Here is a 15,886-nt window from a genome sequence, read left to right as displayed (position 1 = left end):
TCCCTTAAACTAATGAAGAATAAATTGGAATTTAAACATTTTTTCTGCTTGTGATGTGCTTCACACACAGTAAGATAAAGAATGTATATAGTTTCTAATTATTCTTTTCTCAGTTAAAGATGATTCACAGTTACAGGAAGAACAGCTGTTTGGATTTGAGGTAAAGATGTTTATTCTTCAAAAATTAATTGCATTTTCATAGAATGAAATGTTGATGTTTGTACTTAGGGTTTGAAATACCATAACGCCCTGAAACCATTAGTTTGAATCTCAGCAGGGGTCATCTCAGCTCTTTGCATTTCTGTGGTAGGTGGATTAACTCTCTGTGCTCATTTACTCAATGGGTGAAATGCTGGCTCCATTGAAGTCCATGGCAAAACTCCTATTGGCTACCAGGTGATCAGAGTTTCACTTTATCTTCAAGTGATGATCTGGTGGTGGTCATTTGGAAGATATGATATAAATGGAGGACCTATCTGTCCTGAGTAGACATTAAAGATCCCATAGCACATTTTGTCTGAGTAGAGATTTTCCCTCGTATCGTTGGCTAAAATTTTTCCTACCCAGTCTGATTTATATTTTTACTAGGGTAACCAGACAGTAAATGTAAAAAATCAGGACAGAGGGTGGGGGGGTAATAGGTGCCTATATAAGAAAAAGCCCCCAAAATCAGGACTGTCCCTATAAAATTGAGACATCTGATCATCCTAATTTTGACTGTCACCCTTCAGTGCAAGGGTACCTGGAATTCACTTGTGTTTATATATATATCGTGGACAAGGCTTGGAACACTTACCTGACACCTACTAGTTATGATGGAAAAAACCTTTGCCTTTGCACCACTATTAGAAGCACACACTCTCCTCCAACCCTGCAGCTGCAATGAATTAGACAGTTGCACACTCTTTATTGTAACATACTGCTAATACAGTTTTTAAAATGTAGCTTGAATGTCTCTGATTTGTTGGTTTTCATTCACTCTGTCATTTTTTCATGCTAGATTGTAGTCATCTTTGTGTATGTTGTTTCCAATGTCTGTTTTATTTTTTTTCTTTCCTTCCACCTCCTTGTATCCCTTTCCATTTCCTATATTGTATGCTTTAACTTCTCTGCTATATTTGCCTTTCTCATGTCTCCCCAAAATCTTTCACTACCCTGACTTCTCTTTTGTAACTTGAATTATTCTCTCTCTCCCACCCACACCCATATATGCATTCTCTCACACACTTTCTCCCCCATGCATAAATGCTTCATAAATAGGGCTTGAAAAGCTTACCATACACCTAATAGCCAGAATGCTTAACTAGCTCAACTTAGGTTTCAGAGTAGCAGCCGTGTTAGTCTGTAAATGCATCCGATGAAGTGAGCTGTAGCTCACGAAAGCTTATGCTCTAATAAATTTGTTAGTCTCTAAGGTGCCACAAGTACTCCTTTTCTTTTTGCGAACAAAAACCAGTTGGAGAACACTTCAATCTCTCTGGTCACTCGATTACAGACCTAAGAGTGGCTATCCTTCAACAAAAAAGCTTCAAAAACAGACTCCAACGAGAGACTGCTGAATTGGAATTAATTTGCAAACTGGATACAATTAACTTAGGCTTGAATAGAGACTGGGAATGGATGAGTCATTACACAAAGTAAAACTATTTCCCCATGTTATTTCTCCCCCCCACCCCACCCCCCACTGTTCCTCAGATATTCTTGTTAACTGCTGGAATTAGCCTACCTTGCTTGTCACCGTGAAAGGTTTTCCTCCTCCCCCCCCCCCCCCCCCCCCCCGCTGCTGGTGATGGCTTATCTTAAGTGATCACTCTCCTTACAGTGTGTATGATAAACCCATTGTTTCATGTTCTCTGTGTGTGTGTATATAAATCTCCCCTCTGTTTTTTCCACCAAATGCATCCGATGAAGTGAGCTGTAGCTCACGAAAGCTTATGCTCTAATAAATTTGTTACTCTAAGGTGCCACAAGTACTCCTTTTCTTTTAGCTCAACTTAGAAGCCTGGCAAGAAATGGAAACCTGGTTGCTAAGTGTGTAAGCAGATCAGTAACAAATACATCTATCTGCAAAGGTCATGACTAGGAATTCTGATTTCTAATTTTTATTAACTGTATGTGTTTAGGTTTTGAATTGGATTAGTTGGTGCCTGTTCAGTTAGAAAAATCAGATTCTGTAGTTTTATTTGACACTCCTTTGAAGCAAAAAAAAAAAAAAAAGAGAGAGAGAGAAGGGGAAAGTACCAAAAGTAAAGAAAATGAAGCCATCAGCTGCTGAAAAAAATTCATTTGATTCATTTCCCTCTTCCAAGCATAACTCCTGTTACCAGTATATCATTTGTTTTGTGTTTACATGGTTTGCTTTCACTGGGAGAAACTCCACACTTACAGATCACTAGTTTGAGAACAATGCAAGTAGAGATATATTGCAGTAATTCTTGTGAGAAGAACTTTGTTAAACTGTAAGGAAAGAGTAAAGGAGGGAGAGAAGATAGGGTGGAAGGACCCGAAGAGTTTTAAAATCTTTTTTCAAACCATTTACTTTTCATATTCATTTGACAGACTATTCCCCCATTCATTTAAGAATTAATATGTAAATTAAGATCTTGAATAATTCATAACCTGAGGACGTTTTCTCTTAACTCACTAAAAACCATATACTGGATCAGTAACCTCTTTGGCCTGAAAATACATTTCCTATAAACCTTGTAGGTTATGCAGCCCAAAATATACTTGTTATCTCATAAACAGAAAGCACAAAGACACTCCAAGTACCAAGCATAGTTTTAAATAATTTTCTTTTCTGTGAGTCACATATGATGTGAAGAATTTTCAGAGATTTAGATTTTTGTTTCTCCAGACAAACAAGAAAATAATCCTATTTCTAGAAATGGGAATGTCTGGCCAACAATTATTATTATTACATCCTTCTCGCACCAGTGTTGGTGCACAGGGCAGAAACTAGTTTTTTCCATCCCTCTCTGTCATTTGCAGCTGTTTCCATCCATTCTATGGTGTTGAGATAGACTGGTCTACCCTCCCTGCTAAGGATTCTTAAGGTTTCTCTTGAGTGCCCTCATTTCTTCACACCAGTTGGTTTCCACTTGACAGCTTCATGTGGGCGTCTGTATGTTAGCATGCCAAGTAGATGGCCCAAATATATCCAATGCTTCCTTCTAGTGGAGATGAGCTGCTGGTTGGTGATAAAGTCTCTCCAGCCGATGCCCAGGATCTTTCATAGGCATTTATTTTGGAAGACATTAGTTTTCTATCTAACATTTTTAATAGCTCTCCAGCTCTGACAGCTATACACTAGCATTGAGATGACATTTGAGTTGAAAACTCTGTTTTGTTTTGGTACTGTATATTTTGTATCTCTATACATTGTTGAGTTTAGTGAATACTGTGGATATCTTTTGATACCCCACCTTCTGCACTTTGATGTGGATGCTGCCAGTTCCAAGCCAAGATAAAATGGAGAGCGTTGAGAGCAAGGCTAACCACCTAGCTTATTTAAAACAAACAAACCACACACCAAATTGGGTATAGAAATGAAAAAAATGATTGCTTAATAGAGCACACTTTCTGATTCTTCATGTTTCATGAAGTCTAATGGTGAAAGCAGAACCCACCAAAATTTGAGGCTGGCAGCAAGAAGACACTTCTCATGTTCCTGTCAGTTACTGGAACATGAGAACAATCTTTCAAATATCAAAGATCTCACCAATTGTAAGGGAGGTGGACAACTATGGACTTGAAATGCTGTGCATCTGTGAGAGCAGACTGACAGGAGTGACTAGGAAGTGCTTCAAGCAAGAGAAAAAACATTTAAATCTAGTCAGGTCAGGTCATCAAGACAATGCACACTCGGAGACAGTAGCACTCATTATGACAGATTTTGTAGGAAAAACCCCTTATCTGGGAACCTATCAGCTAGTGGTGCCTGTAATACATAGGAATTAAAAAATCAAAAGAATGCTAACTTTGATCATGTTGTTTACCTTTCCTAGGGGCCTGATCTAGCTCCCCACAGGAGTCAATGGGAGTTTGGTCATTAACTTCAGTGGGAGTTGGCTGAGGCCCTAAATAGAAGTACTGTAATGCTGATACATTTTATTTTAATGTAACATTTTCTCATTTCATTTATTTTTATCCTGCTTTTTCTGTAGCTTCTGTTTTATTGATTGACATAATGTTGGATATTTAAAAGCTATTTACATGAGTTATTGTTAAAGGGGGATTTTTGATCTTTACTTTCAAATGTTTATAATAAAAATCCCCAATGTTATTTAAGCAAAAAATCCAGACTCTGGCACAAATTTACTAATTACATAAATGGTGGTGAAAGTTGATTGTAAAACAGATGGGAATTGGTAAAGTCCTGCACAGATTTTGCACTTAATGAGTCTGAAAAATGAGTGTAATTTATAACAGTGTAGTATTGTCGGGGTAGTAGTTCAGTCCTGGTCTGAGTGGGTGCAGCTCCTTTTGAAATCAGTGTGAATTGTGCACCTGCTTTCGCCGGGGTGAATTTAGCCTGTGGTGTTGCGAACAGCATGGGCTTAAGTTAAAGAAGGGGAATTTACTTTACCTTGCACCCTTTTGTTAGTTTCCCCACCCAGTGGGCCAAGTTTTGTTCTGCTACACTGTTGTAAATTCATAAAATTTAATGTGTAAAGTGTGATTTGTGTTGCAAACTGCTGTATGCCAAATCAGTGCAATTTAATTACTTGCCCATTTACACTGTACCAGTTTAAATCTGATGGTTAACTATATACCACCATTTAGCTCATTCATGGAAATCTTTGTGTCAATTTCAGCAGAGTTGCCTCTACTCTTCTAGGCTGCGTTTTGGACATTGATCTTTAAACAATATTAGTAATCATTAGAGAAAAAAATAATTTTTTTTCTTTATTTACAGACTGAACCCAGAAAGGATTTTGACCTGCCCTTGAGAACTGCAGAGACCATATTGAGAATTGTGGAAACAGATTTAAGTGATGCCCAGGAACATTCAGAATCTGAAGAAAATCTTCTTTCTGTTCCCAGAGAGACTGGAATATCTGCATCTACTATTTCTCAAAAACTGCCAACTAAGAAAGTATCTGAAAATCTGACGAGGAAATCTTCAGAAGATCAAGGCAAAATTGTGGACTCGGAAAGTATTATTGCTATACCTCTAGAGAGGGAAACAAAACTGGGAAATAATCATGGCAAAGAAGAAATAGAAGATTTGGAACCAGCAGGCATATCTTCAAAGAGGCCTGATCTATCAGGTTCAGAAGATTATCCAGTAATACAAATACAGGTATCTACTTGCAATATACAAACTGTTTCAGTACATCAGCATCAATAGTGAGTTTATTTAAAGTGCTCCAAACATAGGTCTAACTATTTCTCTCAAAGTGACTAAGTGACTATTCTTTTTAAAATTTAAGTGAATTTTCTGTGATGGCTGTTGTTTGAGATATACATTGTGATGCTCGATGATGAGTCATCCACACTCCTCTCCACAGTGTTGAGGAGTCTCTAACTTTTTTTTGTCATATTTAATTTTTTTAATCACTTTTTACTTAAGTAGTTTCTATCTCCCTTTGAAAAAAATTCGCAAAAAAGAAAAGGAGTACTTGTGGCACCTTAAAGACTAACAAATTTATTTGAGCATAAGCTTGTAGCTCACGAAAGCTTATGCTCAAATAAATTTGTTAGTCTCTAAGGTGCCACAAGTACTCCTTTTCTTTTTTGCAAATACAGACTAACATGGCTGCTACGCTGAAACCTGAAAAGAAATTACCACTCACGACTAAGGCTATAAGGGGACACCTAAATTTCATTTCAGGGGCTGTTGCCGGATTTATGTTCCTGGAGTCAGTGGCTTACATGCTTTGAGAATTCCATCCTTGGTTTTGCTCAGTAGCATGAATCCAAGAATGCTGAGTTTCACATAACTAGAGAATAGCTATTTGATATAAGTAGGGCCCTATCAAATTCACGGTCCATTTTGGTCAATTTCACGGTCATGGGATTTTAAAAATAATAAATTTCATTTTTTCAGCTATTTAAATATGAAATTTCATGGTGTTATAATTGTAGGGATCCTGACCCAAAAAAGAGTTGTGGGGGCGAGGGGTCGCAAGATTATTGTAAGGGGAGTTGCGGCACTGCAACCCTTACTTCTGTGCTGTTGCTGGCAACAGTGCTGCCTTCAGAGCTGGGCAGTTGGAGAGTGATGCCTGCTGGTTGGGATTCCAGCTCTGAAGGCAGAGCTGCTGCCTGTAGAGCTGAGCCCTCAATCAGCAGCCACCACTCTCCAGCTGCCCAGCTCCAAAGGCAGCAGCGCAGAAGTAAGGGTGGCAATACTGCGACCCCATAAAATAATCATGCGACCCCCTTGAAACTCCCTTTTGGAGTCAGAACCCTCAATTTGAGCAATGCTGGTGTCCCCTATGAAAACTGTGTAGTATAGGACACACAAAAGACCAGATTTCATGGTGGGGAAAATAGATTTCACAGTCCATGATGTGTTTTTCATGGCTGTGAATTTGGTAGGCCCTAGATACAAGTAATTCTCTGCGGGGGTTAGAAGTAAATTTGGGTCTAAAGCATGGCCTTATCTGTATGATCCCAGGTGTGAATTTAAACCAATATATTTATACCAGTATAACACACACACCCATGTAGACACTCCAGTATGTGTGCCTTTTTTCAGGTTAGCTTATGTCGCTTGGGAAATGATTTAAGCTAAATCAAAAAAATCTACTTTTCTACCAGAATAAGTGTGTCCGAACAGGAAGTTACACCTGTATCACTATATCAGTAAAACTGGTAAAACTTTCCATTGTAAACAAGTTCTAAGTTCCCCGTTTAATAACTAGGTACAGTGGAGAGGCATGCTTGCTTTTTTGGAAAGGGAACTAATGTAGCTATTCTGACCCAAATTTTCACCTACTCTTTCAGTTATAGTAATAATAGTAGTGTGTGCACTGTTACTACATCTGTGCAAATAAACAGGCATTAGCATGTGTAAAATACAAGTTAGTCTTCCAAATAACAGATCTGTATGTCAGAAACTTGTTTGCATGCAGTTTTGTGCATAGAAAATTTGAGGTAGCTACTTGTAAAATATAATCATCAGTGTCTTTTACTTAACAAAGCATTTTAGGTGAGATGCAGTAGCATTTAATTTTATCTTTGTTAGTCTGTTAGAACCTTAACATTATTTTAACACAGAATTTTGAAGATTTCATGATTTATAGGGTTGAAGAACTATCATTTTTGGTTGTCCAATACATTTTCCCAAAGAAGTAGCACTAGGCAGGCAGCATGGTCAAGTCTAGTGGTAAAAGCACAGGAAAGGGAGCCAGGCAATCCAGAATTTTAATCTTAGCTCTGTCACTGACTCCCTGCATGGCTTTGGGTAAATCATTTAGGCCAAAATATTCAAGCTTTGATGCCCAAAGTCAGGCTGCTAAATATCTATGTAGACAACTTTAAAAAAAAAAAAAAAAAGTGCTTTGATTAGTCAGAGGGGTTTAGGACCCACAGCTTCCCTGGGAAGCAATACTAGCTGCAGATGCTCAGCACCTCTGAAGATCAAGCCTCTTTATTAGGTGAATAAATAAGGATTTAGGTGCTCAACTTTAGGCACTAAAGTTTGAAAATGTTAGCCTTAATCTGTGTTTGTTTCACGGTTGGGCATTTATTTCCATTTTACAATTTCACATTTTATTTGGATTAATTTAATGTTTGTATGCATTTTGAATATTATTCATACTGAATTTTCTCATGGAACATTTTTTCTTGCATATGTTTTGGTTTAATCAGTCTTGAATAACTGTTCTGAGAAAATTAAATAACTGGTGCACTGTTGTAATATAAGAAACTGTTAATTAATCCCTGCTGAAAAATATTTTTTTCATTGATTTGTATTTTATGTTACAGTACCAGCAACCTATTCTTAGTGAAGACAAGTTTGAACCTTTTTTGGGACATGTAGGTAGAACACAATCAAGTGCACAGAATGAAAAGAAAGAAGATCAAGAAGTGCCTATTTTCACTCTTCTGAAAAACAAACTTTCATGTGCAGACATTAAAGAAGACCAGGATCCACCTGTCAAGGCATCTTCAACATTTGCAGCAAGAAGTTCAGATATTAATTTAAGCAAGAACAGTCAGCACCTGTTCATATTAAAACTTGTAGAATCAAAGATGGAATTAGAGGAGGATGGGATTAGCTTTAAAGAAGAGTCCCCAAGAGTGGCTAAAAGAACAGATTTGCCTGAGAAATGGCAAGAGGAGAGGCTTTCAGAAACAGAAATAGTACGTCTAAACTCTTTTTTAAGTAAAACTCTTGAAGACTTTCTTATAGATAGACTTGTAAAAATAATAATGCTAAAATCTGTTTTAAGCAAAAATCTTGAAGGGTTTATCTCAGAGAAACTTTCAGAAATGGGGATAGTCACAAAGATAGAATTAGGAGAAGAATACCAGAACCTACATAGTATTATTGATGGATCACCAGTTGTTTTAGAGAGAGAGTTACTTGAAAAAGGAAAAGATATTTCCAGGGAAAGGTTTTCAGAAGCAGAAATAATAAATTTAAAATCTGTTTTGAGTAAAAACCTGCAAGATCGTCTCAGAGAGAGATTTTCTGAAACAGGGAAAATCAGAGATTTGGAGTTAGGAAAGCAGCACCAGAACCTATCATTACAGGGAATTACAGATAGATCACCAGTGGTTTTGGAGACAGATTTAGCTGAGAAAATGCATGATAGTTGTGAGGAGAAACCTTCAGAAATGGAAATAAGTCTTAAATCTGTTGTAAACCAAAATCTACAATATCTTCCCATAGAGAGGCTTTTAGAAACAAGGCTAATTGAAGAGGTGAAGTTGGGAAAGGAACACACAAACTTTTCTTTGTCAAGGATTGATGAGAGACAACTGAAGCCTGAGGCAGATTTATCAAAGAAGAAGAATGGTCAATCTAAGGAAGAATGTTCAGAATCTGAAATAATAAAATATCTAAGTCAAAACCTACAAAGCTGTGCCATAGAGAGACATTCACAAACAGGGATAAACACAGAGATGGAGTTAGGAAAGGAGCACCCAAATCACTCATTGAAGATCATCAAAGTCAAATTGCCAATGGTTATGGAGACAAATTCACCTAGGATAGGACAAGATTATCACAAGCAGAGGTTTTCAGAACAACAAATAAATCTAAAATCTGCTTCAGACAAAACTCTCCAAGATTCTCACATAGAAAGACTTTTGGCAACAGAAATAATGAGTCTAAAGGATTTTTTAAACAAATGTCTCCAAGATCATCTTCTAGAGAAACTTTCAGAAACAGGATTAATCACAAAAGAGGAATTGGAGACAGTACTTCAGAACAATTCCTTGCTGAACATTCTGGAATGTTCCAATGTTCCAATAGCATTGGAGACAGAATTACACAATATAAGCCAAATTCATTCTGGTGGAAGTCTTGCTAAACCACATATAATAAAAGGAGAACCTGTTTTAAGTGGACATATACAGGACTTCCTTCTTGAGGTACTCTCAGAAACAGAAATAATGAATCTAAAGTCATTTTTAAGCAAAAAGATCCAAGACCATATTGTAGAACGACTCTCTGAAATAGGGTTGATCACAGAGGAAGAATTAAGAAAGATACACCACAATTTGTTTGTGCTGAGAGCTAACGGAAGACTGTCATGGGATGTGGAAGCAGATTTACCTGGGGAAGAGCAAAATCTAAGTCTAAAATCTCTTTTAACCAAAAACCTTAAAGATGGACTTTCAGAAACAAAACTAGTACATCTAAAGTCTCTTTTAAGCAAAATACTGAAGGAAGGTCATAGAGACAAACTTTCTGAAACAGAAATAAAAAGTCTAAAATCTGTTTTAAGCAACAATTTGCAAAACCTTCCTATAGAAAGTGCTTCAGAAACTGGGTTAATCAATGAGATAGAATTAGAGGAAGTATGCCAGAATGCTAAAGGAAAACCACTGATAGTTATTGATACAGATATACTTGAGAGAGGGCAATATCATTCTAAGCAGAGTCTTGATAAATTCAGAATAATAAATGAAAAGCCTATTTTAAGAAAAGAGAAATTCGAACTTCCTGTAGAGAATGTTCCAGGACAAGTAACATGTGTGATGGAAAATGTAATCAATGAAACCAAAACCAATAGTGTAATACACCTTCCTCAAAAAAATACTTTAGAAAAAGAGAGTCAAGACCCACAACGTTGTTTTGGTAAAGCAGAAGTAGCATATTCAAACACAGATTTTGACAAATCATTAAAACCAAAGCCCCTGAATGAGACTTTGAGGGGAACACATGAGACAATAGACTCACCTTCCTTAGGTGCCCATGATATTGCTATCCAAACAGAACTTAAGGAATATCTCTGCAAACCAACACTTTCCTTTCCCGTAAACCCTCAAACATTTATCTTTGTACATTCAGGGTCTGAGGAAGAAACTAAGTCATCAGACAAGTCTCATGAGAAGTCAAAAGGCAAAAAAAAACATGCTAAGCATTCTAAGAAGCATGTTGCATCACGCTGCCCACCCCAGGGACAAGTATTAATGTGCACACAGTTTAAAAAGGAAAAACAAACTGGTTTGAATAACTGTAAGGAGATCTTAAAGGAAAAACATAGAAAACATTCTGAACCACCACGTCCCAGATCATGTGTTTCAGAAGCCAAGAAGGATTCAAAAAACTCTACAGTCTCAAACATTTTGAAAAAGGAAAGCCTGAAGCAGAAAGCTGAGCAAGAAACAGAGAATGATGGGAGACCAAAGAAATCACTTAGCAAGTCTATTAAGATACCAACAGCCACAGTGTCTGAACCACAGCTACAGCACTTGGCAAAAGCATTGCAAGAAAAATCATACGTGAGTAGTTTCCATTTGATTGGAAATAGACCTGTAAGAATAATAATTTTTCTCTCAATTTTCCACCTCATGAATGTCTGAAATAGAAAACTAAATACATGACTTTCTAAATATCTGGAGGCAGAATTATTAGTACAGTGCCTCTTAATAAACTGATAGCTTCCAAGTAAGCAGGCCCAACACTGAAATCCTTGTTACCCCTCAGTCCTAGCCCCCCACCCCACCCCAAAATGTGTTTGTAATGTCACCCAAATAGGGAAGAAAAATCAAAACTAAATACCTCACTCTTCTAGCCGTTCCTCACCTTCTCCCTGCCAGGGAATTCAAAGAAAACCAGCATTTCAATTTCTCTGGCATGTTAGTGAAATAATAGTGAATAACTGTAAATACTGTAGTAAGTTTACTAGAGAGTAAATGTAGCCTCTTGTCTACATTTGCAAAGGAGGAATTGGCAGTTTTTTATGTTTTTGGGTTGCCTCAGACGCTTAAAGACATCTAAGAATTTGGAATTTGAGGTGTTCCTTTTACCCTCACCCCCATGTTCCAGGCTTCCAATGGACATGATGAAGGATTATGCCCCATTGAAGGGTACATGACCAAGGACTTTAATACCCACAAGTCCTTCTCAGATAAAGCCCAAAAGCACCAAAGGACACTCTAATCCAGAATCTCTTCCTGCAGAGGCTCTACAGGTGAGAGTATGGATGACTTTTTCCTAAAAAGGTCTCTCAAGCATATGTAGTATGGCTGGCAAGCCTCCCTCAGTGCCAAGGCCTGAGTCAGACCTCCAGGCTGAAAGGAAGCTGTCTCCTTCTAAAAGGAGGAACAGTCTCTTTTATTTGTTTGCTGGGATTGACTTTAGTGGAACTGCCGAGGTGAGTAAGATATGAAGGATTGGGCCCTGTTGTATTAAGTTAGATGGAATATATGAGCTACTTGCTACCATAACCCAATCACTGTCCAATATTAAACAATGTTAAACAAGGTTCTGCTTGGCACCATAGCAAACAAACCATTAAAAATCCTTATTAAAGATACAGAAAAAAGGGAAAAACAGGTAAAGCCTTTGAAATTTAAAGTATTAAGATTTTTATTTGAACATTTCTTGTTCCCTTTCCTTTTAGCTGGAGAGAGTTTTAGAAATACCCTCCCTCCTACCTTGTTTGACAGTCTTTTAGATTGTATTAAGGATGGAATAACTGTTCTTTTGGGTAAAAGAAGTTGGTTAAGATGGGCTAGAACTGCTGCTGTTAGCATTTACTTGGAGCTAGTAGGGATGGATGTTTCCTGGGTCCTTCTCTCTGGCCTGATCTGATCAGCACATCTCTCAGGATTAGGATGATGAAGGCCCGGGGTCCCAGGAGGTGGTGGCGGGGAAGCCGTGATGGTGAAATTCATCTCACTAGGCTGTCTGGTTTTCTCTCTTCCCCTCCAAAAGCCTTTCTTTAAGGACCCAAAAAGGGAGTGATGAGTGGAATAGCCAATCCTTTTCTTATTATGTCCACCAATTAGGCCTAATATTTGACACACCAATTTTGGTTCATTAATTTTTGGTTCCACATTATCTGTTTTTTATCAAGCATGATTTTAACTCAGTCCTTGAGTTATATCAATGTGGCCTTTTTTGTTTGGACTTAGTTTTTTTGATGGATTTTTTTTTCACCTGTTTGTAACATTCATTATTAAAAGCAATTTAACTTACTTTTTATTACCATTTGTTGGTATAGGTTATTGTAACAGTTTATGAACTTTTATATATTTTTTCCAGTTAAGCTTACAATTAAAGTGAAGTTGTAGGCCCAGTTATTAGAACAGCCCTCAATACTGATTCAGTCAAAACTTCAACTGACTTGGTGAAATTTGCTCTAAATTAGAAAAAACTTGAGATATTTGGGTTGCTTGAGACTATGGGTTGCTTAAGGTTACATTTTAAAAACGTAAGTAAATAGGTAAGAGTTAATATAGCTTTGTGAAAGGTAAAACTGGAGCTTGCCTGGTATAACTAAGAGGAGAACTTGGCCATTGTACCTGTTAGTTACCTTCTGTCTATATCAATAGACAATGAAACGTCTGGCCGAGAACAGAATGTAATCCACTGTATTAAAACAAATATTTGGATGTCTGTTTGAAATGTGCTAGGTTATCATTACCAAGCCTATTTCAGACAATAGGGCCTACACTCTCTTTCTGTTTCTACACATTTGTGTCATATTTAATGTGTCTTGTTACATTAATTATATCTGTCAGGGTACTCACTACTGAAGAAGTGATTGAAAGAAGTTGTTACTCACCTTGTGCAGTAACAATGCTTCTTTGAGATGTGTGTCCTTATGGGTGCTCCATTGTAGATATGTAAAACATCCACTAGCTTGTGGTGTGACTTGGTTACCTCTTGTAGTGGTATCTGTAAAGCTTCTGTTACTCTGTGTCAAGTCCTGGAACGGTTCAAAGTCATCTGCCATAGATGGTGGAGGGAGCATCACTGTCTCATCTGGCGATAATGATGAGACATGGACTTGAGGGGTAACTTGCTCCTCAACTCCTCCTGTTCCTTCCTTGCCTTTTTAGGAGGTTCAGAAGCCCTTGCAGCAGCTGGAGGAGTGTTTTTCCTTGGTTTCTGGTAGGCCACACTAGAATTACAGGAGGCCTATTGTCTTTGAGCCTGTCAGGGATCTCAGTATGGCCATTGCGAGGGTGGGAAAGGACTTGGTGGTTGGCACCATGGCTATCCAAACCAGGGAGGCTCTGGATCAAAAGGACGATATCGCTGAGGTCCATAGTGAAATTGGGCACCATACGTGGGAGACCAGATCCTCTTGTTCACTTTCTGACTTGGAAGATGAAAAGAGTGGGGCACAGCAAATTGTCAGTGAGTCAAAGGCTCTGGGCGAACTCAGTATCAGGGCCCTGGTACTGAGTAGAGGAGAGCCAATGCAACAGACACCAAAAGATGTGTTGTGCACCGGAAGTCCAGCTGTGCTGAAGGCGTTGGTACCAGTAGTGATTGTCAATACCGAAAGGCCTGTACTGACGGGGACGGTGATGCGGACCTGATAGTTTGATCTGTTGGTGCCTGACATACCACAGGTGGTACTGATGTCCGAACTGTTGGAGCCTTCCCCGGGGCAGATTTTCTATCTTTCTCATACCCTGATGGTACTGGTGGTTCCTTGGCTGTGCCCACTGGGTCCTTGGGCAATCTGAAGTACTCTGAGTACTGGATTTAGATGGCTTCGGTGCCATCGGTACCAATGATACTGATCAAGCTGGAGATAGTTTTCGACTCAATGGGGGCTCGCTATGGGGACTCAAGGACCTTTTCTTAGAGGCCTTATGTGAGTGGCTTGCGAGCATCTTCTTGGGCTCGCCTCCCTTGGAAGTAGAGGGTTGTGGTGAGGTCTCCCTGTCATGGCTCTGGTGATTGAAGGGCTGACTCCTTAAGTAGGAATTTGAGCCTCAGTTCTCTGTCCTTTCTGGATCTGGGCTTCAGGTGTTGACACAAACCACACTTCTTCTTTGAGTGCTTATTCATGTCCATGCCAATCAGGTGTGTGCACGTGCGTGCACAGCAGCTGGAAACTTTTTCCCCTAGTAGCTTCTGTTGGGTTGGTGTGGGCACCCCCTGGAGCCACGCCTTCATGGCACTCTATATAGAGCCCTTCTGACCCACCACCCCTTCAGTTCCTTCTTACCACTGGTGATGGCTAGCTGGAACAACCTGTTGCTCTTGCTTTGCAAGCGTGTTTGGACAGTGTCAACTCTTAGTGTTTGTGATGTTGCACTCCATATGTTTTTGGAAATATGCTTATGAGTGTAAATATAATGTAACTGGAATATGCTTTATGCAAAAGGTCTCTTGTAAGGTATCATTATAAAGCTTATAATCTACTGAGTGTGTTCATCCTATTTGTATGAAGTATCATTCTTGTATCTGAAGCTAGAAATATGAAGTATTACTCTGAAGTCCTATTGTAACTATGCAAAATGTGGGCCATTAATGGTGGCTTGGAATCTTGTTGGTTCCCATTAACTAGGACAATTGGTGGTAAATAGCTCTGTTTACCTATAAGCCTTCCTGTATATGTGGGTGCCAGCCAACGAGTAATGAAGTCTCACAGGGCATGTGAACATGTCACATGATACTGGAATCCATCTTAAACTTGGTGCTTTTCCATTAAGAAGGAAGGGTCAGAACCCAGAGAGAGACACAGGATTCCCGCCTTGTGCCAAAGATATAAAAGGGGGTGGAACAGAACAAAGGTGGCTGCAGTCATGAGAAAACCCCTAGTTACCACCTGAGCTGGAACTAACAAGAACTGTACCAGGGGAAAGGATTGGGCCCAGACTAAGAAGGAGTCTAGTGTGTGAAAGAAGCTTATTGAAACATCTCTGAAGCTGAGATTTACCTGTATTCAGTTTCTTAAATGTATTAGGCTTCGACTTGCATGTTTTGTTTTATTTTGCTTAGTAACTTATTTTGTTCTTTCTGTTATTACTTGAAACCACTTAAATCCTACTTTTTGTACTTAATAAAATCACTTTTGTTTATTAATTAACCCAGAATAAGTGATTAATACCTGATGGAGCAAACAGCTGTGCATATCTCTCTATCAGTGTTATAGAGGGCATACAATTTTATGAGTTTATCCTGTATAAGCTTTATACAGAGTAAAACAGATTTATTTGGGGTTTGGATCCCATTGGGAGCTGGGTGCTGGAGATAGGGGACTTGCTGAGCAGTTTTTGGTTAAAGTGTGCAGCTTTGGGGGTGTGGACCAGACCTGGGTGTCTGGCTCAACAAGGCAGGGTTCTGGAGTCCCAAGCTGGCAGTGAAAAACAGGCTCAGAGGTAATTCCAGCACATCAGGTGAGAGCCTCAAGGGGGTCTCTGTGACCGAACCTATCACATTGTTTATAGTTCATTCTCAGTAGTTTTAGTGTTAGTTTAGTATTAGTAGTTAGGTCATAACTTTCCGAGA

The 15,886-nt window shown here is 38.7% G+C and overlaps 1 protein-coding gene across 1 annotated transcript in view; it reads left to right on the top strand.

Moving 5' to 3' along the window:
• Positions 1-15,454, top strand: part of C2CD6 (C2 calcium dependent domain containing 6) — a 48,795-nt gene extending 33,341 nt beyond the window's left edge. The window contains exons 12-15 of the mRNA XM_043504748.1: positions 114-160; positions 4,919-5,305; positions 7,939-10,908; positions 11,456-15,454. Of these exons, the coding sequence (XP_043360683.1) occupies positions 114-160; positions 4,919-5,305; positions 7,939-10,908; positions 11,456-11,569 (3,518 nt within the window). The 3' untranslated portion in view covers positions 11,570-15,454. The remainder of the gene's footprint in view (positions 1-113; positions 161-4,918; positions 5,306-7,938; positions 10,909-11,455) is intronic.
• The last annotated feature ends 432 nt before the right edge of the window (positions 15,455-15,886 follow it).

Source organism: Dermochelys coriacea, chromosome 11 (genome assembly GCF_009764565.3).
Source record: "Dermochelys coriacea isolate rDerCor1 chromosome 11, rDerCor1.pri.v4, whole genome shotgun sequence".
Classification (NCBI taxonomy): Eukaryota; Metazoa; Chordata; order Testudines; family Dermochelyidae; genus Dermochelys; species Dermochelys coriacea.
This window is presented reverse-complemented; position numbering and strand designations above follow the sequence as displayed.